Source organism: Eubalaena glacialis, chromosome 18 (assembly GCF_028564815.1).
Source record: "Eubalaena glacialis isolate mEubGla1 chromosome 18, mEubGla1.1.hap2.+ XY, whole genome shotgun sequence".
Lineage (NCBI taxonomy): Eukaryota > Metazoa > Chordata > Mammalia > Artiodactyla > Balaenidae > Eubalaena > Eubalaena glacialis.
The window spans coordinates 48,928,508-48,954,312 of record NC_083733.1 but is presented as its reverse complement, the minus strand read 5'-3'; the positions used below and the strand labels follow the sequence as shown (position 1 = coordinate 48,954,312).

Below are 25,805 nucleotides of genomic sequence, written 5' to 3'. Positions count from 1 at the left end.
GGAACCAGCCTTCCCAATGCAGGCTGCATACCTGGGTCCCTGCAGAGAAGAGCAGCCTCGGAAGAAGGAGAGATTTCTCTTTTCAGATCAGGGCTCTTCTCAGCGTTTTTTGCAAGTGACAGCTTGTTCTAGCCAGAGATGACTATACAAATGCGAACTCATTGCGCATTTGATCCAGGGCTACATTAACCTAAGAATCCCACCTCTTACCCTTGCTTCCCAAGTGGCCTGGCCCTCTGCAGGGGGAGGGGCGTAGTAAAACTTGCCCCAACATTGCAAGGACAAGTCACAGGAACACCTCCCTTGCTTAGGTATTGATCCCCAAGAGGCAGAGGCTGCCTACGGCTGCCCCAGATGGCAGAATGAGGGCTAGTTACAGGGACCTGCCTAGACACCTGGAAGCAGCAACTGTTGTCCCTTCAACAACCAAGGCAAGTCCTCTCCCTAATCTGCATCTGGAAAATGACCTCTAAGGTGACTTCTAGCTCTGATAGTCTAAGACTATTCCATTGCATTATGGAGGGACTAATTTTGGCCTCAATGAGCTCTAAAAACAAAGCAGGCTGCCTGAGGGGCATCAGAGATGCTGTGGGGGAGGCTCATGCATTTGAGACCCTGGGATGGAGCTGGATGCTGCGGGCACACTGGTCAAAGAGCCTGGAGAGGCAGCAGGAGAAGGAGGCATGGAGAAAGGAGTAAGGTGGTGTAGACTGGAGAGAGTCTGTATTCCTGTTGAAAAAAGTGGGCACCGTCATTTGTCTTCCTCACTGAAGGGTCTTTGCCTGTGCGTCTGATGCAGCTTCCGTGGGTTTCCTCTTTGGGAGGTCCCTAACTTTGGACCTCAGCAAAGCTGGGAGCAGACCCACAGAGGTATGCTGCCCTCAGCCCGTCGGTGACTCCCGAGCTCCAGAGGACGCCCCTGCCGTGGAAGTGCACACAACTCTGCCAGGGACACAGTCTGCTGGCTGCAGGTTCCTGGGCGACCAGCTCTTGGCCCACTCCTGCCCTCCCCTCTCTAGGAAGCAAGTCTTTTCTTAGAAGAGTACCTACGGGGCCTCTTAAAGCGGGAAACGTGCTAAGATGTGAAAAAGCCAGAACCAAAAAAATGGGAAGGGCGACTGTAAAAAGAGGCCGAGTGCAAACAAGCCGCTGGTGTCGGGGGAAGGGGGGGGCAGTTAGGAGCGCCGCGGGCCCAGCATGGGGCCCACTTGTCTCCTTTTGAGGAGCAGGGGACAGCTGACCGCTTGTCCACGGGATGTGCTTTGATAACTCCCAGAAATGAGAGGGTGTTTTATGGGAGGGTAATTGGGCATAATTCCCTTCATGACTTCGAGTCTACAGGCAGCCTCTACAGCTGGCCCTTATTTGGGACCATCAGCAGCAAATGCTTTTTTTCATGGCCAATTTATTAAAGAGTCCATGTTTTTGAGGAGACGTCATGGACACAAAAAGGGGTATATTTATTGATATGTTTAAAATATAGGTTTTTAACTCCATTCCTCAGCCCTTAAAAACAAAGTAAAGAGATAGACAGATACAATTATGTTCTGACTAGTTTCTGCCAGCCTGCCCAATGGGAACGTTTGTATATAGTTCTCAGTGGTGCTGAAATCTGCTTAGGAAAGCAACAAGTCCTTTGTTCCGTTGACAACAGTTATTACAATTAATTCATTTTGTGATTGGTACTTGCGCTGAGTGACAAGGTGTTATTTTACCTCAGTAAAAGTTAAAGTGATAATACCTACATGTGCGGTAAAGCTGCAGGCTTGCTCTCCCTCACGGGGGAGAAGAAAAGAGCGACTCCAGCTGTCTGCTCAGCTGCCCCCTCCCCACACCGGCACGCCCAGTTTGAGCTGGGAGGAATGTGCTGGAAGTTTCTGTTTCCCACCCCCAGCCCCGCCCCGGGTCTCTTGCAAAGTTTTCACAAAGGCATAAGGTCCAAAGTTGACATGACTTGGAGGGAGAGTGTCTGGGGAGCGAGCCGAATGCCACGATGTGAGTTGGGTGGTAAATCTTGTCACTTGACTTGTCACCATTTATCCAGCTTGGAATTTCACTTGAAGGCTGGGTACTCCCACCTGTACACCAGGATTTCTCAAATCCTGTACTATTGACATTCTGGGCCCGATAATTCTTTGCAGGCCTGTCCTCTGCATTGCAGGATACTGCTAACCACCCTGGCCCTTACCCACTAGGTTACCAGGAGCACCCCCTAATGTCTCCAGTATCTCCAGATGTTGCCAAATGTCCCCTGGGGGGAAAAACATGCTTGGTTGAAAACCACTGCTGTACCTAGCTCTCCAGACTGTTTTTGTACAGTAGATAGAAGGTTTAAGAACCCTCCTCTGACTTATCAAGCTCTCTGAGCCCACCTGACCCAGAGGCAGGTTCAGGTCACAGCTCCCCAAAGAAAAGGGCACAGGAGCACAGTTGGCTTTTTGTACCGTTGAGAGGGTGTGGGCAAAGGAGAGCAGTGGGTTAGAGGGATTCAACACCTAAGCAGCAATTTCAAAGGACATTTTTCCTAAGGAGCCCAGACTTCCCTTCAGCCAGGGTGACTAAGAAAAGGCACTTTCTGGTAATAGGGCCTTCCACCCTCATCAGGGTCTTCAGAAATGTAGAATATAATAAATGCCTCAACACAAAAATATGTTGAACATAACTTGTCTCCACTCATCACTATGAATTTCAGTAATTACACACCAGGATTCGAAAAATTCTGGTTATCTGAATGTTCCAGCAGCTGGGCAGATAAGGAGAACCTCCCCTCTGCTCATTTATGTGTATTGATTCGACATTTGGCTTTTTACTCAACTTTCCGAGGTAGATACTACTACATCACATGGAGGAAGGGGTACAGGTGAGGGATGAGGCCATCCTGGTTCTGGATGGGATTGTCTCAGGAAGGACATATTTTTGGGAGGAGGAAGAATGGAGGCCCTGAGGAGCAGAGCTGGTAGGGACCATGCTCCTCTGACCTGTTCACCCATCACCTCCTTCTTTACAGCAGCCCAGTTGGGTTTCTGTAGCAGAGACATACAGTGACAAAGTGCTAAATTCTTGGCCACTGAGCCCAGGTCCCAGTGCATCAGGACCCGGGCCCAGTGCATCCTCTTTGCCGCCCCAAAGCATGGCTGGATGTTGCCAGGGTCCCCAGCCAGCCCAACATCTTTTCAATACAAACAACTCAGCAGAACCTGACTTGTACTGTACATCTGCATTGGAAAGCCATTGACAGGGAGCCACAAAAACCCTCCCAACGTTTTTTTGTTTTTAGCAGTATTTATCACCTTCTCAAAATCAATTATATATTTTAAATTAAAACAAATGACTATTTCTAGATTAATCAATACTTGCATCTTTGCCTTTCAAGAAGTAAAAAGTTGAATGTAAAGAAATCCTTATCTTTGCTCCCATCAATCCAATTTTAATATAATTCAATATTTGATACACATAACCCTCTTTGTCTGTGCAGAACAACATCATAAAAAATGTGAACGATTCCATGGTATCCAGGACCTTGTGAGGTGGAGACGTGGCCTCTTCCCCGTAAACTCCGGCCCTCAGTGCTTTTCTCCTCTCCTTCCTGGATGAGGAGCCATTTATTCCTATTCAGTCTAAAGAAAAGGGTTTACGTATTTAATGATTCTAAAACCCAAATGCTACCTACTATCTGCACAATTGCCATTTTATCTCTTTAAACTTCTCTAGTTGACGTTTTTAAAAGGGCAGGAGCAGAAAACCCGTATATAATACCTAATTTGTACATCTGCGGTTTCCCTCTGACTGGCACAGGCACCATATGTTTTTAATTATCATAATAGCCCTAAAGAACCTGTTCGGTGGGAAACACATATGATCCTTTTATTACTGGTTTGTAATTTAAACAGTTTTAACAGAAAAGGTCTGGCTATAGGGGAGTTACAGGCTCAAAGGCCTAAGATCCCCGTCGTCGACCTCGGGAAGCTCAAGTTCAGATCCCACCCACCAGGCGGGACCGCCTTCTCCTGCTTGACAGAGGTAATTGGTCGCATGTGAAGCGGCTCTGTGGGACCTTAAAAGACAGGATCTGTGACCTCCAGTGATGCTGGGGTTTGGTCAGAGCCTGACACGGTGAGCAGAGGGTTGATAAATATTATCCTAATCTGACCTCTGCTGCTTTCACAGCTGGGGGCTGGGCCCATGGCAGCCCCCGTCTGGAGGGTCCACTGGTGCCTTGGGCCACCCACTCTCCACTCTCCCCCACCTGGACCTCAGGGAACAATTGCAAGGTGAGGGGTCAGGTTTCCTTGAGGCCCTCTCACTTTGGGGAGGGCGAGGGAGACAGTTTTTTCCCTGAGGCTGAGAAGTATAATAAATACATTCCTAAGAATAATTAATTCACCGACTGGGAGATGGAAGGAATCTTGGGATGATCCAGTGGATGAGGAGGTGAGGACACCGAGGGGATGGGAAGAGACCTGCTCAGGGTCACAGGCAAGTTCTAGGCCAGCTTGGTCACATGGAGCACACCTGACCACACCCAGTGCCCCATCCTGCTTACTCCTGGATGACAAGCCCCAGGTTCTGTCTGTGACTGGAATCTCTGCTTGAAATTGCCGCATCTTCTCCTGGGACCCAGAGCTACAAGATGGCAAGAACAGGCGATTTTTATTTATTGGTTGGTTGGTTTATTCATTTCTGACACATCCCAAACAAGGGTGAAAGGCACAGGAAAGCACCACAAGGTGAGGCAGCAAAATGTCACCCTCAGGGATCTCCACTGCCTGGCTGAATCTCAGCCTCCTCACCTACTTGCTGAGTCACCTTGGGTAAGGTAAGTGGCTTCTCTGTGCCTCCATTTCCCCATATGTAAAATTGGAAGAATAAAAATTACATCTACCTCACGCGATTTTTATAAGGATTAAATGAAAGAATAACATTTGCATTATATATGTAAGGTATTTAGAATGGGAGTTGGCCCTGGCACATAGTTAAGTATTTATTATTTAAAACCAAACTTGGTAGATGGAGGGACAGATAGCTCAGAAGTCCCGATGCTGCAGGTGAAGGTAAGGGGATCATTCCTTGGGCATGGAGAGATCAAGGAGGAAACTGTCACTGTCCTTAAACACCAGAGCCAAGATGCTGGGTTTGGAATGGGACAAAACCTCCGGGTTATAACTGCTTTCTGGTAACTTCTCAAGACATCCAGGGGGCGGGGGCAGCATTAGGAGTGATGGTCATCAGACTTCCTCTCCAAATGGCAGGCCTGATTCCACTCAGCTGCCATGAAAGTGGCTTTCTCGTTTCCACTACTGGTTGGTTTTAGCATCCAAATGTGACTCTATGATATTGTATTACTTTGACTCTTTTTTTTTTTTTTTTGTCAGAGCCTGATATTGGAAATGCAATACAGTTGACCTTTGAACAACATGGATTTGAGCGGCTCGGGTCCACTTACACGTAGATATTTTTCAATAAATATATGTATGTACTGTAAATGTATGTTCTCTTCCTTATGATTTTCTTGATGACATTTCCTTTTCTTTAGCTCACTTTATTGTAAGAATACAGTATATAATATATATAATGTACAAAATATGTGTTAAATATTTATGTTATGGGTAAGGCTTCCAGTCAACAGTAGGCTATTAGTAGTTAAGTTTTGTAGGGAGTGAAAAGTTATACACAGATTGTCAGCTGTGTGGGGGTCAGCACCCCAAACCCCTGCATTGGTCAAGGGTCAACTACATATTATAGAAGAGGTATAATATAGCTGATAATACCAATCGCTATCATCTAGCATGTGCTCTTTGCCAGGCTCGGAGTGCAGCACCAGACACATGTGTCTCCGTAAATTGCTGTCCCTGATGCTGCAGGGCAGTCACCTGGTGCCCGTGTGCACTGACTAAGCTGGGGCTCAGAGAGGCTCTTAAATAGCATGCTCACGACTTGAGAAGTTGGAAGGCTTTTCCACTGAGTAGAAAAATAACATTGGGCAAGTCACCTGACGTGTCGTGGCCTCAGTTTCCTCATTCATAAGATGGGTTCTGCTGACCAGGTGAGTTTGGTTATGCAGAAGTGACTGGGAACCAGAAAGGCTGAAGAAGGACCAGCTGGTGTGGGGGCCTTCCCGTGAAGATGGGCCGACACTGGGGTGGCCCGCCTACCTGGAGGGCGAGGCTAGGACCGAGTCCATAAGTAAAAGGGACATCTTTCCACACTGCCCCATCTTTCCTCCTGCAGGACAGGCTCTCTCTGGGTCAGTAGGTGGACAGGCATTCATCTGGCCAACCCCACCCTTGGGGGAGGAAGGGGGGAGTCACAAGTCCAGATCTGGCCCTCCAAGTGACCCCAGAAGACGAGAGGAAGCCTTCTCGTAAGTTTAAATAAAGAGGGGCTACAAAGCCCCCACCCCAGAGGGACTGCTCTTTCCTTTTGGCAAGAAGAGGGCCAGATGGCCACCTTCCTTTTGAGATGTCAATGGTGACCTCCTGACTCAACAAACAGCAAGTGCATCTTAATCAGAGAGTGCCCTTCCTGTCCGCCAGAAAAGGCGATTGCACCGACCCGCCCCTCAAGGAAACAAGACCTTCTTAATCACAGGCTGCCTCAAGGGACTGGAAGGGGGACCACAGGCCCCGGGGGCTGACCCCTCCGCCAGCAGCGACTGTTCCCCCCACACACACTGCCTGCCTGACTGGTGCCGGCCCAGCTCAGCTGCCCAGCCAAGCCTAGGCTGGGGGGGAGGCGCCTCTGAATTTCCAATTCTGGGAATAATAACTCACATTACTTCGATCCCATCTGCACCCAGTGAAGACAGAGCAGGGAAAGGAGCATAACACACAAAGTTCCCACAGTCAACATCTGTCTGAGTGCAAACAATGGACCATTATCTTGTAAAGAATTCTGACTGAGCTGCAGCAGCGCTTCCTCCTGAAGCTGGAGGTTGGGGAGCAGGCGGAGGGTGCTGCCGGGAAGCCGGCCTGGGCCACCAGGTTCTGCTCTCAGGCCTCTCCCCCGGCCCAGCCACTCAACCTCCTCACCCAGGCGGTGAGCACCCTGGCGCTGCCCACACAAGCAGGCCCTCCGAGCAGCACCTCCAAACCCCGGGCGGCTTCCGGAAGGTTCCTCCCTGCCTCCATCCTCTCCTTTCCGCTGGCTTTTCTCTTCTTCCTCTTTCTCACTCTATTTCCCACTCTCCTCACTCCTCCAGAGGCCACCTTTACCACGTTTCTTTTACTCTGTTCATACTGATTTTCTCTCCCCTTACTGTCTCCTTTCCTGCCCTTTTATCTTCCCAGGTCTCCAGTTTCCCTTTTTCACGCCTTTTCCCTACTCTCCTCTTTGACCTCACCTCCTCCTCTCTCCTTTCTCTCTCCATCCGCATCTCTGTCTCCCTCTCTTCACCCCTCTCTCATTGTCTGGTCTTTTCTGCTCTTGGTCCCACTGTGGCGCTCTCTCTCCTCCCTTCCTCCCATCCCAGGCCCCTGGGGCTTGCCCACCCCTCCAGACTGTCCCTGGGACAGGTGGCTGGAGAACGTCCAGTCTGGGGATTCCGAGGCCTACAGGGCCCACCTGCTCCCCGGCTCTCTCAGGCTGTCAGGCCTGGGCAAGGCCGACTGGGAGCACTGTGACCACAGGGAAGCCCCTCTCTTCCCACCACCGGGTAGCCCCTCACGCCCCACCCCAAATCCAAAGACCCTCTCCCTCCCATGTGTTCCAGGATGCTGTGGTCAGCCTGCCTCTGCACTCAGGCATCTCCTGTAGAAAAACCCAGTGTCATGAAACAGAGCTGGGGCTTCACAAAACCACCCAACATTAGGGAAATCCAGGTGCTTGCCTGTTCAAAGGAGAGAGGATAACTCACTTTGTGAGGGCATGTATCCCAAAGCCCTCAAGAAAATTCCCCTGTGACTTAAAATTAATTGCCTGAGTGTGATTTTGAGACAGCACTTCCAAAGTTTCCATGTAAAGCAAAAAGCCATGGTACAAGAATCCTATTCCTACCAGTTGACCACTAGAAAATTTTTAAAAATCTCCTAATTGTCAATCCTTTGCAGCATTAGAAAACAGGACAAAGAGCTCAGTTGGAGTGAACAGGGGTGATGTCTGCACATCCCAGGAATGGGATCACTGAGACATAGCACAGCTTCCTCTGTGGAGGTGTTCACGCTGAGGATGGAAAAGAATCCCAGTGAGGCTGTCTAGACAAAGGCCTTCATGTGGTGAGTACAGGTTGGCAAGGATGAGGGGCTCCCAGCTTTGCAGTAATCTACCCAGATTCTCCACCCACTTAGCAAGGTCTTAGGGGGTATGAGTCCTCATGGGAGCCCTGCCTGAGACCTGCACGGCAGCAGAAATCCTAAAATAACTAAAATGTGGGTGACTTGCCAACTTCCAACTTATTCATATTCATTTTATTGTCTTGAGGATGTACAAGGGTACACAAGTGTATCCTTGGATGGATGAAAAACTAGAGGCAATCAAGTTACACTCAATCAAAAGCAAAGAGCCAAGGACTTGAGGGGCTCAAAGTTGGAGATAGTACACACTGCCCCAAACTAGGGGGGCTTGCTAGCCAACTGCTTGCCACTTTGAGTGGCCAAAGGAACTCTGAGGATGGGAGAGTGGAAAGGTCACAGGTATGGAGGAGGATGCGACCTGTTCCTTGTGCCCCATGCATGGAGTACGGCATGACCCCTCATGTCTCCATACCTCCTTCCTCTCCCTCTAAGTGTTACTGGGTTGGAGTGTTGGGTGGGAGTGGGGGGCTCCCAAGAGGGCCTACATACTTTCCAAAGAGGGACACAATAGATTATAAAATTGATATCTGTAAAGCACTTGAGGAAACCTTAATCATCATGAAAAATACTATCTTCTCAAGCTCGGTTGTGAATACAAGAGGTTGGAAAATGGCAAAGAAAAAAAGTCAAATAATCAGGTTTTTCTTGCACTACTATGAACCCAAAGATTCAGCTTTATTGACTCCCTCTTTTAAAAAAAATATTTTGATTGACTTCCAGAATTAAAAGAGAAATGCCTTGATGCTCTTCTTATGAGTTAATAAAAATGTCTTGATGATGAAGCAAGTATTCACATGCCCCGTGCCCAAACTGAAACCCCACATGTTCATGTGCTTGTGGAAAGACCAGTTGGGCACCCACATCTGGGGCCCTGCAGGAGTGAGTGCTCATGAGGACTCGAGGACTGACCAGGTCCTAGAGGGTCACCTGAAAAGTAAAAGCTACAAGGGATCCTGAAAGCCATAGAATTTGAGACACAAGAGGGTACTGAGGGGACTTGTCCAAGCTCCTTGGAGCTCAAGTGCTATAGACACTGCCCTCCATCCAGCCTCCAGGAAGCCTGGTCCTAAGCTGAGTGCACGTCTCAATATTTAAAATCTGCAGTTCCCTTCCCACAAGGCATCTTGGAGTGTGTATCTGCCCTCATCCTGGGCTCTGGAAGATTGGTGGCCCTCTGCAGTGCACCGGGGTGTAAAAACCTTCAGGTCAAGGGGTTCCCACTTGTGGTGGATGCTGTCAGTGCCCCACCCCTTCCCCTCTGGTTCCCTGGGACGCAATGGCCTCTTGTTTCTCTCTGACCATGAGAAGACTGCTTGGCTGTTGGGTGAGCTGCAGTGACCCTCAACTACTGACTGAGAGCTGCAGAGCTTCTTCAGCCCTCAGGGGTGATTCTGAGATGAACTTCACATAGTGTCCTAGAGGACCCCCAGGGGACAAAGCCCAGTCCCTGAGCAGTGGCAACCCTGTTGTTAGGCCCCTCACCCATGCCTCCCTGGATCGCCTCCCACATAAATGACCTGCACCCAGGTCCTTATCTCAGGTCTGCTCTTGGGAGACCCCAACTAAGTGAGCAATGGGCTCCTAGAAGACTGAGAAGATAGATGGACTCTCCTTGACAAGAAAGAACCCCACATTCTGTGAACCCCTGATTCAACACCAAGGCCTCTGCACCCCAGTAGACACCAGCCTCCATCCCGGCCCCAGGTGCAGGGACACCTTGGATGGCTCGTCCTTGTGTTTGCCCTAGCACTCCCCCCAAGACGTACAAAATACTTGAGTCAAAAGAGAAAAGCGACTTGTCCATCATATAAAAAGAGCAATAATTTGGTAAATTAATTGCAAATTTTCTTTCCCCGCTTGGTTGCCTTTCTCCTTTTATGTGGATAATTGAGAGCATATTATATTAATTTGACGACAACAACAGAAGTTCAAAAAGAAAACTTAACCTTGTGAGCAGTGGGTTACCATTAGATGGGTGTGTCTGAACAACTCCACAAAGAGCATGAAAGACAAACTCCTCATAAGCCAGCCGATCTCCGGGTGCACAAATGGAGATTTTTGCTAACGAAATAGCTGTGCAGAGTTCCCCAACTTTAACCTCGAAAATGCACGCTGTTTGCTCAAGAAGCAGAATCTGCTCAATCAGAGGCAACACTGCCCACGTGCGGCTGCATATTTAGGGACGTAGTTTAATCATCGTGATGTGTCTTTGAGAAAAAGTGACTATAGGTGGGCAGTAATCGTCTCCCAAAGTTGAAATTCTTTTTCCCCGCACCAGAGCCTTTGAATTTCATCAAAGAAAACACATTTCGCAGCACGAATAATTGAAGACGTGGACTTGAAGACCGGGTTTCACCATGAGCTGCACAGCGCCTTCTCCTCCCTCAGCCTGTCCCATCTCACGGCACAGTTACCTCCTTGAAGCTCCACTCTCCTCTACAAAGGGGGCCTCTTTCCACCTCAGACCAGTGGGCCATCGCTGCTTAGAAGGGTTTAGGCCGTAGGGCCAAGGGCAGAGTAAATAGGAGATGCTTGGGGCTGCCCCAAATCTGAGTCCCAACAGGTCGGGCTTGTTATAATGCCATGTGGGGATTGGCGGGGGTGGGGTGGCAGGCTTCCAGAAACAGGACAGCCGGCCCCCACGTTGAGCTGTGAATGAGGTCAGCTCACCCCAGAGGCCTGGATGCACCCAGCTCCCTCACAGCCACAGACAGGATGTTCCCAAGAACACTCAACTGGTGAGAAGGGAGTTCTTCCCCAGAGGCAGCAGGAATGAGGGGAATGAGGGGGAGGTGGGTGGGAATGGGGAGAGCAGGGCGAGGGAGGGTCATGCAATGAGAGCGGAGAGGAGGCTCATAAAAAACAGGAGAAGAGAATCCACAAAGGTCTCCTCTAAGCTTGAGAAGTCCCCCGGGGGGCAACCCAGGAAATACCCCCTGCTTTTGAAGTGGAAATGCATGGAGACCCCCTTAGGGGGATTGGGCCCTTGTGGAGGGAACAGGGAACACAGACGCCTGAATAAGGGGCTCGAGGGAGCCTTCCTGCCATCCGGGTGAGAAGCCAGGGTGACCTGTTCCCTGCAGCGGTTCTGCCTCTGTTGCCAAGGCCCGGCCACTCATGCTGCACTGGACCCCCAGCCCCATTCCTGCCGGACTGGCAAGGCCAGTGCTGTGGTGTCAGCAAGGATTCGCGTGGCTGGAAATGAAGAACAGAGCCAGGGGCAATGTGTTCAACCCTGAGCCCTTCAACAGAGCCCTCTGGTCCTGGCCACATCTCCAGGCTGGAGGCATGGGTCTGGGGGGTGCAGAGGGTGCCCCTTGCCTTCACAGAGTTGGATGGTGGTGACCCCTCCTTGGGAGCCGCGAATGTGGCATCTAAAACCCAACGTGGCTTCAGGCCCTGAAGGAGGGAGCACACAGCACCCCTCACAGAGGCTTGGTGTGCATGGGGAAGTGATGCAGGCCTCGGGGGCCAGCAGGAGGCGGGGACCCAGGAAAGGGCAGAGATGAATTCTCGTCCCTAGGGCAGTTCCCCAGACTCGGGGGTCATTGGAAACAAAGACGAAATTCCACCGGAGTCTCTCTTTTGGTTCAGGCTGTGCCTACACCCTGCTGGTGAAAGCTAGCTCAGGTCGATGTGGCCATGGACCAAGACCTGGTGGCTGGGGTCACTTCGCTTTACCTTGGCTGGGCATTTGGGGGTCCATCACGTTTTCCATAAGAACCCACAGCCCGTGTTCTCAGCTTCACGTAAACAGAATCATATTCTCAGACTCCAAACCTCTCACTTGTCACCTCTTACCCCAAATAAGAGACAATCTAATCCTGTACTATATGGTTTTTGGGGTTGGGATCACATGAACAGCTTTCATGAGAAATACTGGAGGGAATGCTTCCAGCAGTCAAGGTGATACGGTTGTCCTGCTGCTAAGGCCAGGCTTGTTCAAATGGACAGTTCTGGGCTTCCAGCCCCTTGTACACAGGACACTTTGTTTATCTGGAGTGTGGGGACCAAGCTTGGGGCTTGGGATTCTGTCAAACGATGATGATACCTTTCCCCCCGCCCGGAGCAGTTAGCCAGGGAACTGAGTGAGCATGGAATTTAGAAGTTTACAAAACAGACCCAATCAGAGAAGCTTGAAAACACCGTTGAAGTGGCAGGGGCCTGAAGTCCAGCCCATGGACAAAAAAACTAAGCAATACAAAAGAAAAGTGAAATCCTTCCTTCCTGCACCTTTCCTGCCATGATGGGGTTGAGGGCGGGGCGGACAGAAGCGTGTTACGACAGACCAGGGCACAACCAAAATATCTCAGTGGACAAAAATACTCCACACTCCAACAATTCCAAGTACCTTTCCATGTAAAACTACTCTTCAAAGGATGAAAAGAAAATGTTATGATTTGCTGCAGGAAGGCCGGGCAGATGTAGTCCTTCACACCAGGGATGAGGGACAGCGGCCTGCACAGACCCCCACAGGGCCTGTGAGCCATCGTGCGGTCTAGACACGCACCCGAGAGACACTTGTACAGAGAGATGCGCTCCCTGGACCCGCCACGGTCACCCCACCCAAATCAGGAGGTGCCTTGACATTTGTATGTTTAGGAATTGTAACTCCTGGGTCCACTTAAAGATGGGTGGAAAATGCAGTTAGGTGACCCAGAAAACAAACCATGGGACAGCATCACTAGTTTCCCTGAATGTCCTGTTGAGGCTCCCGACAGAGGGATGTCAAAGGGTGGAGGGTGTTGTGGAGTGAATTAACATAATGACTCAAAACTGCACTAATGTTTCACAGCTTTTTTTTATTAGCAATACCAAGATAAGTTATTGAAGCATTTTTAGTATTGTTTTACATTCCATTCATAAATGACCTAACTTGTAACTCAGCATACAGCACACTTAAAGATATAGTTTGACACTTATTCAGAAAGCTACAATTATTATAACTTACATGCCTTCGTTACCAGGAACACCTTCATATATCTTCTAATTACTTCAACAATACTCTATTCCAAAGCACACGATAACCTGGTACAAGTTTACACATTTTGCTTCAATCACCATTTTTAAGGAGTGGATATCAAGGTGCTATTCACTGGAATTTTACTGTCATCTGTTCCTGGTTAACATGACGACCTGACACAATATTAAACTAGCAATATTACTGCTTAAATACTATGGAGAAAGATAATTACTGCACTTTTCTGTATTCTTCTAAAGTGTTACAAAATACAGGACAATCAGACACAAGCAGTAATGCCAACGAGACCATCGCAGGGCCCGCCTCTAGAAGCTGTGCTGAGCAGGCCCCCCATCAGGGTTTCCACAGGTGAAGGGACCTCGAATCCACCAGCGTGTGTCATGCAGAATTCATGACTCGGAGGGAATTTTCTCTCCCGTTCAAGTTACTAAGCCTTCACCATCCTCCGCTAATAGTGGAACATATGGGGCAGTATTTTTAGCCTCCCTGATTCTTTGCTATATATACCGTAGGTTGGTGTGCCATGTGTATACACATACCTATGCCAATAGTAATTATTTATTCAACACACATATGTGTATACATTCTTCTCTTGACTTTACACGATTAACAAGCTGCAGATAGCCACCGAGGAGCACGAACAGACAAGGGCAAGTCCAGCTAGACCGACTAGAACAGGGGGTGTCACTTACCTGCAAGAAAATGTGCAGATTCATTAAACAATCCAGAAACCACGTGGGCTAGAGGCATTTGAAAGCAAGGGCAGGGCCACATTCCCTAATTGTTTAATGGGATAATGACAATAAAGCAATATTTATAAAATTTGGTCCTTCTGTCTCTGGCTAAAGCAAGAAGAGCCCATGTGATTAGAGCAGGTTGGCAATTAGATGTAGAGGTGTTGTTGATCAGTGCTAAGTAATAGGAGAAAATTACTACTTATTTGAAACCTGGGCTTGGCACGTAGCATCTGAAAATAAAAAACAAAGAACCTGATTCCTTCAGCAGTTAAGATGTGGTCCGTGGCACATGTGGCAGCTAGATGGCTGCCCGTGCCAACCACCACTTTGATTCAGTAGCCTAAGAAGGTAGACCCCAGAACTTAAGCCCAAGAGTACCCACACACAGCTCAAGACAGCCATGGGGTCCTAATGTGCTCCTATTGCATATGGCAGTGGCTGGGCCTGCCTGGAAAGTTTTCATTTCCCCAGGGATGTGGGTGTCCGTTCTGACAACACTCTCTTCTCTCAGCATTCTCTTCCTCCCTCCCAATTTGAAGTCATCATTAGGGAGGAGAAACATTGTATATATGTTTTGAACCAAAGAGCTTGGTTGGTCTCTTCTCCCACCTCAGGCTTGATCCTGGGCAGTAGGTATCACGTGATCCAAAGAGAACATGGACACGGCAACCAAAATGAAAGCTACCAGACTTTTCTCCTGCTTTGGAGGCACTGTTGATTCAGACGGTAGCTTTTGGAGCCAAAAATATGCAGCAAAAGGAAAGGAACATAAACAAGGCTAAATGTCACCAGTGTTTGCCGACTTACAGACACCATCCATTTGTTTGTTCTGAAATGACGAGTGGACCATTTGGCAAATACAATGGTATTCACACAACAGTTCTGTCATCCTGCAGTGCAAACGACATCATGTCAGTGGCATTCCCATTTAACTTAAAAAGAGGGAAAAGGGGAGGAGGAGTAGAATGCCGAAAGAGTTTGGAGAGGGCTGCCATCCGAAGAGGATGCCTCTTCGTCAACATGGTGCACAAGGAGAGCCTCTGGATGAGGGCAGGGGAGAGCCTGCCCAGGGTGCTGGTTTCTGTGGGAGACCCCGGGGGACAGCACCTGTGCTTTGTCCCACCAGAGTTAAAGGGAAAGGCTCTGCAGCCAGTTGTGAGGCAGCCAGCCTGGGCAGAGCAGGCAGGAGGGGTGGTGATGTGCATTAATTGAAAGGATCTGCCCTTGGACTTCAGGACAAGCCAAGTGGTCCTCCCTACTGAGGCCTGACATCAGGCCCTGTACACACACTATTACTGGGAGCAGGCTGGACTATGGAAGTCAAAGACCAACCTGTAACTGATAAAATCGGGCAAAGAAAGCGGGTGCAAAAGTTGTGCTTTATCCACAGTCTCTGCAAGCCATCACATAGGAGAATCATCTCATGAAGAAGAGGAAGAGGAGGATGATTGCTCATCGGGCTTTAAATAAAGCATGGCAGCTCTAGAGACAAGACCTTGCAACAGAGATTCCCTGGGCCGCCTAGGCTCACTGCCTTCACACGTGTTGGCTGAGCCTGGGCGCCTGTCCGCTTGGCAAATTTGGATTTTGTGGTTCTCTTCCTGGGCCATTTAACTAATTTAACCTCCTTTCTCCATTAGAACCTGCTGGCTTCAGGGCCACACCTTAGAACTTAAGATCATCCACAAAAATGTACCAACTGTCATAGGCTGTGCACCAGTAGCCCATGCTCCGGTGTCTTCATACACACATATGCAGTGCTCACAGTGTTTTCACATACACCACCACGGCTCCCTTGGAAATCCCTAACGGACCACAGACCTTAGCCATTTATTGGCCAAAGACTGAGGAGGCAGGACTTATTTCCTACTCCAAAGCACTTGCCTTCTAACAGGAGAAGAATTGGGTAGAAACTGAAATGGTGAGACCATGGCAATGAGATGTCAACACAAAATTGCCAGAACTGTCTTCTAAGCTAATGTTCCCACATACCAAGAAATCGCTATCAATGACTTGGCAAGGCAGACCCAAGGAAATAAGATGTGTCTCCATAACCTTGATGGAAAGTAAGATTTGTTCCTGCTCAGTGCTAAAGGGATGACTGCAACCAAAAGACATTTGGGCAGTGACATCATCTCCTTGCGATAGCCTCATGCGATGTTCACCTCTTCCAGAAAATACCAGCTCAACTGAGAACCATTTATCCAAGCTCTTATACATCCATTGCCTCTTTTTATCCTCACACTTCTGTCCATCAAGCTCACCTCAGAGCCAAGAAAGAGCTCCTGTGTCTTCCTCCTCTGCCCGCATTGGCCATGATGGGGGGCAGCCTTTCAGAGCCCTGGAAGTCTCTGATGCATAGGTAGAGATGTGACCTTCCAGAAATAGCTACTCCAGGCCACCTGGGTCTACAAGTCCTCTCTCTCTCTCTGGAAAATCTCTCACATCTCTGGCATTAAATGGCAATAGATGGAACGTCGTAGCTGCTGACCTGGGTCCTGCCTGCATCATCTCACTGGCCAGTGGGGTAGCAGAGGACAGTTTTCACATGTCTTCTCTAGGGTGACCACATCAACACAACCTTCTTTATACTAGAGCGGGGGCCAGCAAACTTGGATCTGTGGGCCGATTCTAGCCCACTGTCTGTGTTAGTAAATGAAGTTTATTGGAACGCAGCCATGCCCATTCGCTTCCTTATCGCTTATTGTCTGCTTTGTGCTGCCCAGCAGAGACCACAGGGCCTGCAAGCCTAAGGGCTCTCTGGCCTTCTAAGAAAACAGTTGCCCACCCCTGAATGTTTTCAGACTGCCTATGCTGAGAAATCAACAAGGTTTCTGGAGGACAGAGTCACATTTTAAAAGAGTTCAGCTTTGTTATCCTGGTTCATTTCATCACACATTTTAGAACACATGAGGTACAGAGGTTTAAATGGACCCCATCTTTTTTTTCAGGAAGGGAGTCCTAATTTTCTCGTTGCTATGAGAGAATCCAGTGTCGCAGGCATAATTTGGGTCAGGGAAGCCAGTTTCCCCCCAATTGGGAATACTGGGACTATGGCTGGTAATGACCCTGCCTTCTCACTGGCTTCCTCCCCGGTCTGGTGGGTCACTTGGTCTGGCAGACACGACACAAGGGCCTCATGCCCACAATAGACAAGCTGATAGATTCTCCTCACTCAGCCGGGCTTCCCTGAGTGGCGGTAACTCCAGAGCAGAGCTTCGAAGAGTAAGGGGGTTGCACTCTTCTCACTCATGTTCCCTTAATTTGATTTTAGTTCTTCCCCATCAACCCTACCCCTGGGCTCACCAAAGAACACAGAGCAAACTCTGCTTGCAAGACTCAATACACGATGGCTCCCAGACATCTGTCTCAGGTTCAAAAGCAAAAGTAAGGGTTGCTTTCTAAATCCACAAACTCCGGAGTGAAGCAAGCTCTGTACCTGGGCCATGCAGCCAGCCCCCCAGGTGCTGTGCAGCCCAGCCTCTGTGCTGACTAGGGCCCACCAGAGCACTCTCAGATCTCCGAGCTACTGGCTGTCCCAATAGTTTGTCAGATTTCTCAGGCTGGACAAAGGGGCTGCCTGCCTTGTCTTGTCAGTGGATGTGACGCTGCCCTGGTCTGCCCTTGCCCCCCTTATTAAATACTCACGTGGATCTTGTCCCATTACAAAACCAAGGTCAAACGCATTCCCAAAAAACCTGAGGGCACATCCGAGTTCTCCAATGGCCGGGAGTACCCTTGTACATTATGCTCTTCAACAGAATAAAGAAAGGTAGGGCCATGCCTGGAGTCTAGAAACCACCTCACGAAATGGGGACTTTGATTGGAGCAGGATTTCTTATAACAAGATCAGGCCCAGAGTGGGAACTGACTCACTCTAGAAGCAACAGTGCATGTCCTTCAGCTTAATCCAAGATGGCTCAATCTCCTCCTCGGGATCATCTGTAGCGTGCCTCTGATCTTTTGAAAATTCATGCTCAAGCTCTCAACGTTGGCACATGCTACATACCTCCCCTACCCGGCTGGCTGGGTTGCCTAGCAGTGGGCAGTGCATATTGTCCAGGACCCCAGGTCCATGACACCAAGGAATGAAAGACCAGAGTTTTAAAAGTCAGAAAGCAGGCATGCAGAATTAAGGAAGCATCCAGAAGTAGAGCCTATAGCATGAAGATCACCCACAGACTTAGGGTTAGAAGCCACCTTCTCCACTCACCAGCATGTGTCAGCAGAGCCACTGAGCTCTAGTGGGGGGGGTCGGGGGGGGGGGGTCTATGTGATTTGAACAACATCTTTACTGATGCTTCTTCTAACACTTCTACACCCATGAGAATAGAAACAGACAGACATTAGCTCCTCCCACAAGCCTGTTTCTAAGGGCGTCAAAGTGGGGATTTGGGTTTACTAACCAGATAAAATCAGACCCCAAACTCTCTTAAGTTGAGAACTATCAGAATAATTCTTTGGTTAGGCAAAGCCCAGCTTCTTGAGGAAACCAGCTATTAAGCTGGTGGGCCAGTTTGGAAATCCATATCTACTCTGAGTGGAGCAGAGAGGAGGGAATAAACATTAGGAATATTTGATTCCTTGTGCCAATATCATTTCCACCCTGGCAAAGTCAAGCCAATGGGAGTTTGAAGTTTTCAACTATCGTTTGTGCTTTTTGCAATGCTAGAAAGGCAGTAAACTAGGCAGTAAGAAAAAATGTCCTCAAATGCCCCCTTTGTAGCTCAGTGGGTTTAAGTTTTCCTCACAGATATCAACTCTTAGGAAGGATGAATATGCCTGGCCCTCCTGGGTCAGAGCAGCCAGTAAGAAAACAAGAAGAGGATTTTGATTATGGTGGGCCAGGTATGGGAAGGGGGAATGAGAACTGGACAGAGTCAGGCCATCCTGGAGGCGAAAGGACAGGGCTTCCACCCCAACCAAGCAAACACAAAGGCCAGAGAAGGGCCTTCCTTGCCTGCTCCCAAGCTAAAGCAAGAGGGAGGATGCAGAAGAAATTAGGATAAATGAAATGCAGAACTTGTGTGCTCTAAAAATAGGCATTTTTTGGCCGGAGTTAGTTTTGGCATCTCACCATGAGTTCAAGGTGGAGCAGTGAGACCTGGACCGTCCGCTGGGAAGCGACCAGGTGCCTTGGAGCCTGGCTGGCCTGAGGGTCTTCACTCCCCTTTTGGGAGAGAGGCCACGACTTACATCTCAGGCTCTTTTGCCCAATGGCTGAAAGGTTGACTAAGCAAGTTTTTTTGCACATACCCTGGAAATGTCAGGGAAGTGTGGTGAGCTGCTATCCTGGGAGGGGGTAAAAGGGCCTAAGAGCTGCAGCTCAGAGGAAAGGGCTTCCTGGTGCTGCCTTCCCCTCCACCCTCGCCTGGTGCAAAAGGACACAAGTGGGCACGCTTCCTCAAAGGCGGGCAGCCTTCCTTCGGCATTGATAGGACGATGGGAAAATTAATAGGGGTAATATGAGCTCATTTCAATAATAATGAGCTTATAAACATGCCAGGTTTTGATCTTTTCTGATGCATGGATTCCTGGCAGGAACTATGGGTCCTACGTAGGTATTTGAAAGAACTGAAAATAGACTTAAAAAAAAAACCCCAAACAACAATAAAAAAGAAAGCACTCCAATCACAAACTTAAAAACAACAATAAAAAAAAAAGATCAAAAAAAAAATTGGACTGACATAAAACTCTTTTCTCTTTCTTTTAAATATTGTTTTTAACAGCTTCAAAAGTAATGAATTGTATGTGGCTAAAAATAGATCTGGGGGTGCTGGTTAATGGGGCCTTATGAATCATTCAGCATAAGGAATTGTCAATATTTTTTTGAGCTGTCAGAAATCCATTTAGTGATTTCTGACAATTCAAAAAATATTTCTGACTGCTTGATCAAGTTCTTAGTGAATTAGGGAAGGAGAGGGAAAAAGAAATACATCAATTTAAATTATGAACTGAGTCCCACTCAGCTTGCTGAATCCCACTCTGTGCTAAAAGGAATGTCAGGATTCAGAAGTTAACTACTACTCCCTTCCATCCATTTTCCTTCCTTCTTCTCTCCTTTCCTTCCTTCCTTCTTTCCTTCCTTCCTTCTTTCTTTCCTTTTTTCAACAAGTGAAGTAAAGTCACAGAAATTAATTCATAGATTACAGATGGAAAGGTACCGTGGTCATTTGTCTCTAGTGAGGATATTTGGGGCTGGGAATAATATCCTGAGCTTCGATTCGGAGAAAGGCTTTCGAATAAGAATATCTGGGTGACAAGAGAATGACTTTGATCCTCCCTGCCCACGCCGACATTGATTTGATGCAGTTCTAGGCTTCAAATCTAGCATTACTTTTTAAGATCTGGAATTACTTTGGAGTAACCATATTCTTTAAGGAGGTAAAGAAGTGCCAGTTTGCTAACAAGATCAGGCAGGCATAAATCCAAGACACACAGGGTCACAATACTGCTAACCAGGGACTTCATAATGTACATTCTTGTTCGAACAACAGGTGAAGAAACAGACAGACAGAAGGCGATAATAGAAGGCCAAAGTCACAGTAACTGCCATTTGGTATGTCTGAAGATGAATCACAAACACCCCAAACCATCTCCCTGTTTGGAGAGGGTCATTTTATTTCTGCATTGTGGTTAGTGTGATATGATTTTAGTATCCTCAAGTCATTATAAAGAAAAGTTTCAGAAAGCAGATTTGGCTTAGCAAAGCAGTAAGGGATTGTCTTTAGGCATCTTATGCATAAGTTGAAAAGACTGAAAAGTTTGCAAGTTACCATGTCTCTTTCTCTTTTTGTTTTTTGAAATTTTTCCTTTCCCCCTCAAGTTATGGGTTAAAAACAGGAGTAGTGCACACTGTGAGACCCCGCCCCCTTTTCCATGCCTTCCGTACAGGCATTTCAGATCACAATGATGCAAACTGAAACACAAAAGTACGAGGTCCAACACTTCTAAATGAAGTTGACTCTCATGATTGTCTATATTGCATATACAGCATAGTCGGGGTATTTTTTATGTGTAGTTCAAAATCTGCTCATGGATAAGTCTACCCCATTTTTTAAAAATGCACAAATCAGCACTGATGTTTTGGGAAATGAACTAAAGGAAGAGGATTCTAAAACTTACCACACAAGTCTGGCCTCTTGATACATCCAGAATTTGCTGTGCTACTTGCAAGTCCGTTAAAGGCTGCTAAGCCATCGGCGCTGTAGGCCCTGAGGACCGACAGCACATTCATCGGCTTCTCCAGGCCCTGGGGCCCCCGCTCTGGCTTGGGCAGGCTCGCCACGGGGTCCTGGGCTGGAAGAAGGCCCGGGCTGTGCCACTGCTTCTCCGATGCCTGGGGTAGAGTGGAGACCAGTCCCTGGATGGGCTGTGGGGCGCCTGCAGGCAGCAGGCCATCCCCACCGTCGCTGCCCCCGTCCTTGCTCAGGGCAGGCGGCTTGCTCATCACCTCCGGCTCCGTGTCGATATCCTCTTCCTCGTTGTTTTCTCCTTTGGAGGAGTCCATGTCCTCTGAGGAGGCGATGTCCGAGAAGTCATCAGTAGTGTTCTTATTTGTGGTTTCAGGGATCAGGATCGCGGCATCATCTTCCAAGTGGGCCTTCCCGTCGGGCTCCCTGTTGAGGCAGGCACTGGAGGCCCCCGAGCCCAGCAGACCTGGGTAAACACCGAACTGCTTGTAGAAGTCTGACGGGAAGTTACAGAACGTGGGGTCCACGTGGCTGGGCCATGGGCCACCCTTCTGCTCCCCCAGAGTCTCTTTGACCTGTCCTTGGGCCATCTTTTCAGAAGCCGAGTCTAGAGGCCCCATCATGTTGGAAAGCGCCATCTCTTTGCTTGATTGTACCGAGGACAACAGGGCCACTTTACTGGCCTCCCGGGCTTGGTCTTTGCAATTGACCGTCACCCCGATGGCGCTATCTTTGCGTTTCGATTTGCCCAGGTGGTTGGCCTGGAGATGAAGGGCCATCAGCTCCATAGAGGACGTTGTGAAAGCACAAAACAAGCAGCCATGCCACGCGATGCTGTCTTGTACAGTCACCGAGGAGCCTGGGAGGGAGGCGGCGTCCGGCCGCACGGACAAGTCCAGGGGCTCGTACTGAGACTTCTCAGACTTCCTGGCGGCCGCCTTGCCGCCCACCTTCTCCTCGCCGCCGTCTGCCCCGTGGACCTTCATGGAAGGAGGGTCAGATAGGGCTTTGTCCTTCATGTCCTTCTCCTTCTTCAAGGAGCTTAGGACAAAGCTGTCCATGAACGCTTGCAAGGACCCTTGGAAATTCACACCGTTGTTCACGATACTTTGATAAGCTCTCCCGATTTCGGAGAAGTGGGTGCTTTTGGAAGGAAGGTCGGTACCTTTCAGAGTGTCTGAAGGAGCCTCAGAAGACAAGCCAGTGGCCTGCCCTGAGTGATCTCCAGATGAGAACACCCCTGATGTCCACTGCTGAGACGCAGGGCCACCTCTGAAGTCGATTCCGGGGAGACCCTTAAAGGCGCCCCTCAGGATGTCTGGCCTGATAAACAAAGCAGCTTTGCTGGACAGCTCGTCCCTGTGGTCTTGGTTCAGGGGCTGCCCAGACAGTGGCCCGGCTCCGTTCTGCCGCTCCCGGTGGTGCCTCTCTAGGTGGTATTTTAAGGAGGCTGATTGGGTGCCGGCATAATCACAGTGGGGACATTTGTAGGGTTTCTCACCTGCAAGATTTTGGTATAAGGAGAAAAAAAAAAGTGTTAATCTCATTTTGGTGTGCTGAACAAGGCTAGAAGGATCAACATTTGTTCTTGGAAACAAAGCAGCTCAAACTAATAATTAGTCAGAGAACAACTGTTTTTTAATAGAAGAATAATTCGTACTCTTAAGCTTTTTTAATGATTTTGTACCATTTGGGACTATTCAGGAATGACATACTATCTACACACAATTAGCTATCTTTTTCTTTATCTAACATGTGAAAACGGCTGTAGATTTAAAAGCTATGATTATGAAAATTAAGCATAATAATTTCAACCACAGTGATCATTAAAAGTAGAAGTTTAAAAAGACAAAGTATGTAACAAATGGGTGGTTGCAATATTTTGTGTATACAATAGCTCTAAAATTTGTTTAAATTATACACATGGAAACCATTTTTAAACCTAAAAATTTTATGGCACTGTTACGCAAGACTGAAATGAATGATTTAAGTCTTGCTCTGCAGTAAATCATGGATATAATTAGCAAATGGCATACTGCACAAGTAATTTATCATTATTTGGAGGGCACCATTCCAGACGGGCTCAGATATCCGCAGACCTACTGCATTGTTTCTAAATAAAGAACTATAAATACCGATTCTATAAAATATTAATACCATTACAGTGCATTATGATTGCAGCATGTAAAGACATATAGTTAAGATAAAAAGCAGTCAATAAAACTTAAAAGAAAATGAGTAATAAAAAGGCACAAAATATATTTAGTTTCTGTATTTGAAATTAACATTATCTACTGGTCTTTGTAGTGCCTTAAATTTGTACTAATGGCAAACCTAATGCTCTGGTAGTAAAATGTGTAATTTACCTATAATAAGCACTTTCTAGAGAATAAAAATAGCTTTAAAGACTGTTTTAAAACATATAAGATCATTTTCATGAATTAAATATTTATTTAAATCCAACACACAACTTCTATTGTTCTTTCCACTATGGGAAAGATACCATAGCATACAACTTAGACCTGCCTACGTTGTAGGAGAGAAGAAAAGGGGAGGGTAAACAAATGCGGATTTAAATATATTCCAAGAATTTGTTCGCAATCCAGGGTCTTCTCTGGACTTTGGAATCGAAAAGCTCTCTGGAAGGAATGGGACTGTTAGAGTTCCCATGAGCTTGTTCACAACAACTCCCTGTCAATACCCACAATTAATTCTCCAAGGAAATTCAAGCATCCCCCACCGCTTCCTCTATTCTATTGTAAAACACACTGATCGAAAAGCAACAGCAAGTCATGGGTGAATGGTGTATTCTGGAGACATTTTACTGTGTCTAGTCTCAGCTGACGCCGTGACTCCCAGTTCTCCAGGCATAGGCCATTTGGGGGTAAGACACTTGTTGGGGGTGGGGTGGGGGGGATGCGTGCATTTTGTAAATAAGAGGACCGCCAGCCCAGGTTCTGAGCAGAGGACTCCAGGTCACCTCCAGACTGTGTGCTCCAGCCTGGGAGAAGCTATGCCTGCCTCATCAAATGGTGGCTATGTGCTCCTCTTTCCCTCCTATGAGCAGCTGAAGGTTTCCTCTGGACACATCAGATTCCCAGCTGGGAATCTCTTTCTCTGAATGCAAAGGTCACGTTGTCTCTAGACCAATGACATGGATCTAGAGGAAGACTCACTCCCCTTTGATGTAAAGGTACAAATGGCTTCAGGCATTTCCCACTTTTTGAAGTCAATCCCCGTGTTAGGCTTGGATTCACTTCAGCCACTGCTATTTGGACATCTCACTGGAGACTAGGGAACCCTCAGTGGGATGGGCACTGTGGACAGGGTACTTCTGGGCTGACCTAGAAGTCCAGTGCCAGTTGGAGAAGAGGCAGCCCCTGAAGCTGAGAGGGTGTCTGTGGGACTTGTGGTAGGAGAGCCTGATGAGGAACTCAAGATCCTGGCCCACGGGTTGATGTAAACCCGGGGGAGGGCCCTGCAGTGAGAGTTGGCAGAGGTGCCTACAGGTACTGGATGAGACTCGGATTGCATTTCAAAAGTGCACCTGGAAACGATTAAGTGCATCTGGCAAAAGGTTTGTAGGGCATGCATGGGCATCCATCAGCAGGAGCTGCAGAGAGAAAATGTAGACCTTCCCTCCAGGCCTGGGTGGAGTGGGGACTGCCTTTCTTGGCTGACTGCAGGGATGCTCGGAAGATGTGCGTAGATTTCCAAGGGACACACACTTGAAATGCTCACTGGAGCAGTGGTTGTCAGACTGTACTGAGCATTGAATCCCCAGGAGAGTATAAAACACCAGTTCTGGGACCTAAGGCAGAGCAGTTCTGATTCCCCGGGTCTGGGGTGGGTCCAGAAGTGGGCGCTTCTAGTAAGTGCCCCTGATGATTCTGATGCTAAAACTGTAAACATTACATTTTGAAAAACCAAAGTGGAGCAGCTTGGGGAGCTTTCAAAAGCGCTAATACCTGGTCCCACTTCCACCTGCAGAAATTCTGAGTTCCCGGGACAGACTGGGCTCTGGGGTCTTTCAAAGGCCCCCACGTGACCCTCTGTGGTGCCTGGGTGGGGAACCACTACATAGGGCCTCCCTAGGAAGTACTCTTTTAGGTCGATACTGTGGAACAGTGTAGCAGGGAAGCTAGTCTGGACCTCTGGACCCCAGGAGGCATTTGGAGAGTCTGGACTGGGGACAGAGAACCTGTGTTATTTTTGCTCCACTGGGCATTCCTATCTTGGGACCTTTGCTTCCCCGACCTATAATGTGGCAAGTCGGAGCACATGTTCTCTATGGCATCATGTCAACTCTAAAAGTCATGTCAAGGGCTAAACAAAGTCTCCTGAATGATGCCAGAGGCATACCTGTCCATACATGTATGTACCCGCACACCCGGAAACACACGGATTCATTCACACAGTCTCGATTGAATGAGCAACCCCTACCCCCCAAGTACTGTTCTTGGTGCTGGGAATTGAGTGAAGAACCGAAGAGACAAGGCCCCTGCTCTCACGACTTTGAGAGGAGACATATCATAGGATCATTAAAGAAAGAAGCACACACACACATACCACACACACATACACACACACACACCACATCACACAC

At 48.2% G+C, this 25,805-nt stretch overlaps 1 protein-coding gene across 1 annotated transcript in view; it reads right to left on the bottom strand.

The window, feature by feature from the left end:
- ZNF536 (zinc finger protein 536) overlaps window positions 1-25,805 on the bottom strand; it is a 228,384-nt gene that overhangs the window by 119,273 nt on the left and 83,306 nt on the right. The window contains exon 3 of the mRNA XM_061173614.1: window positions 21,132-22,700. Coding sequence (XP_061029597.1) covers window positions 21,132-22,700 — 1,569 coding nt within the window. The remainder of the gene's footprint in view (window positions 1-21,131; window positions 22,701-25,805) is intronic.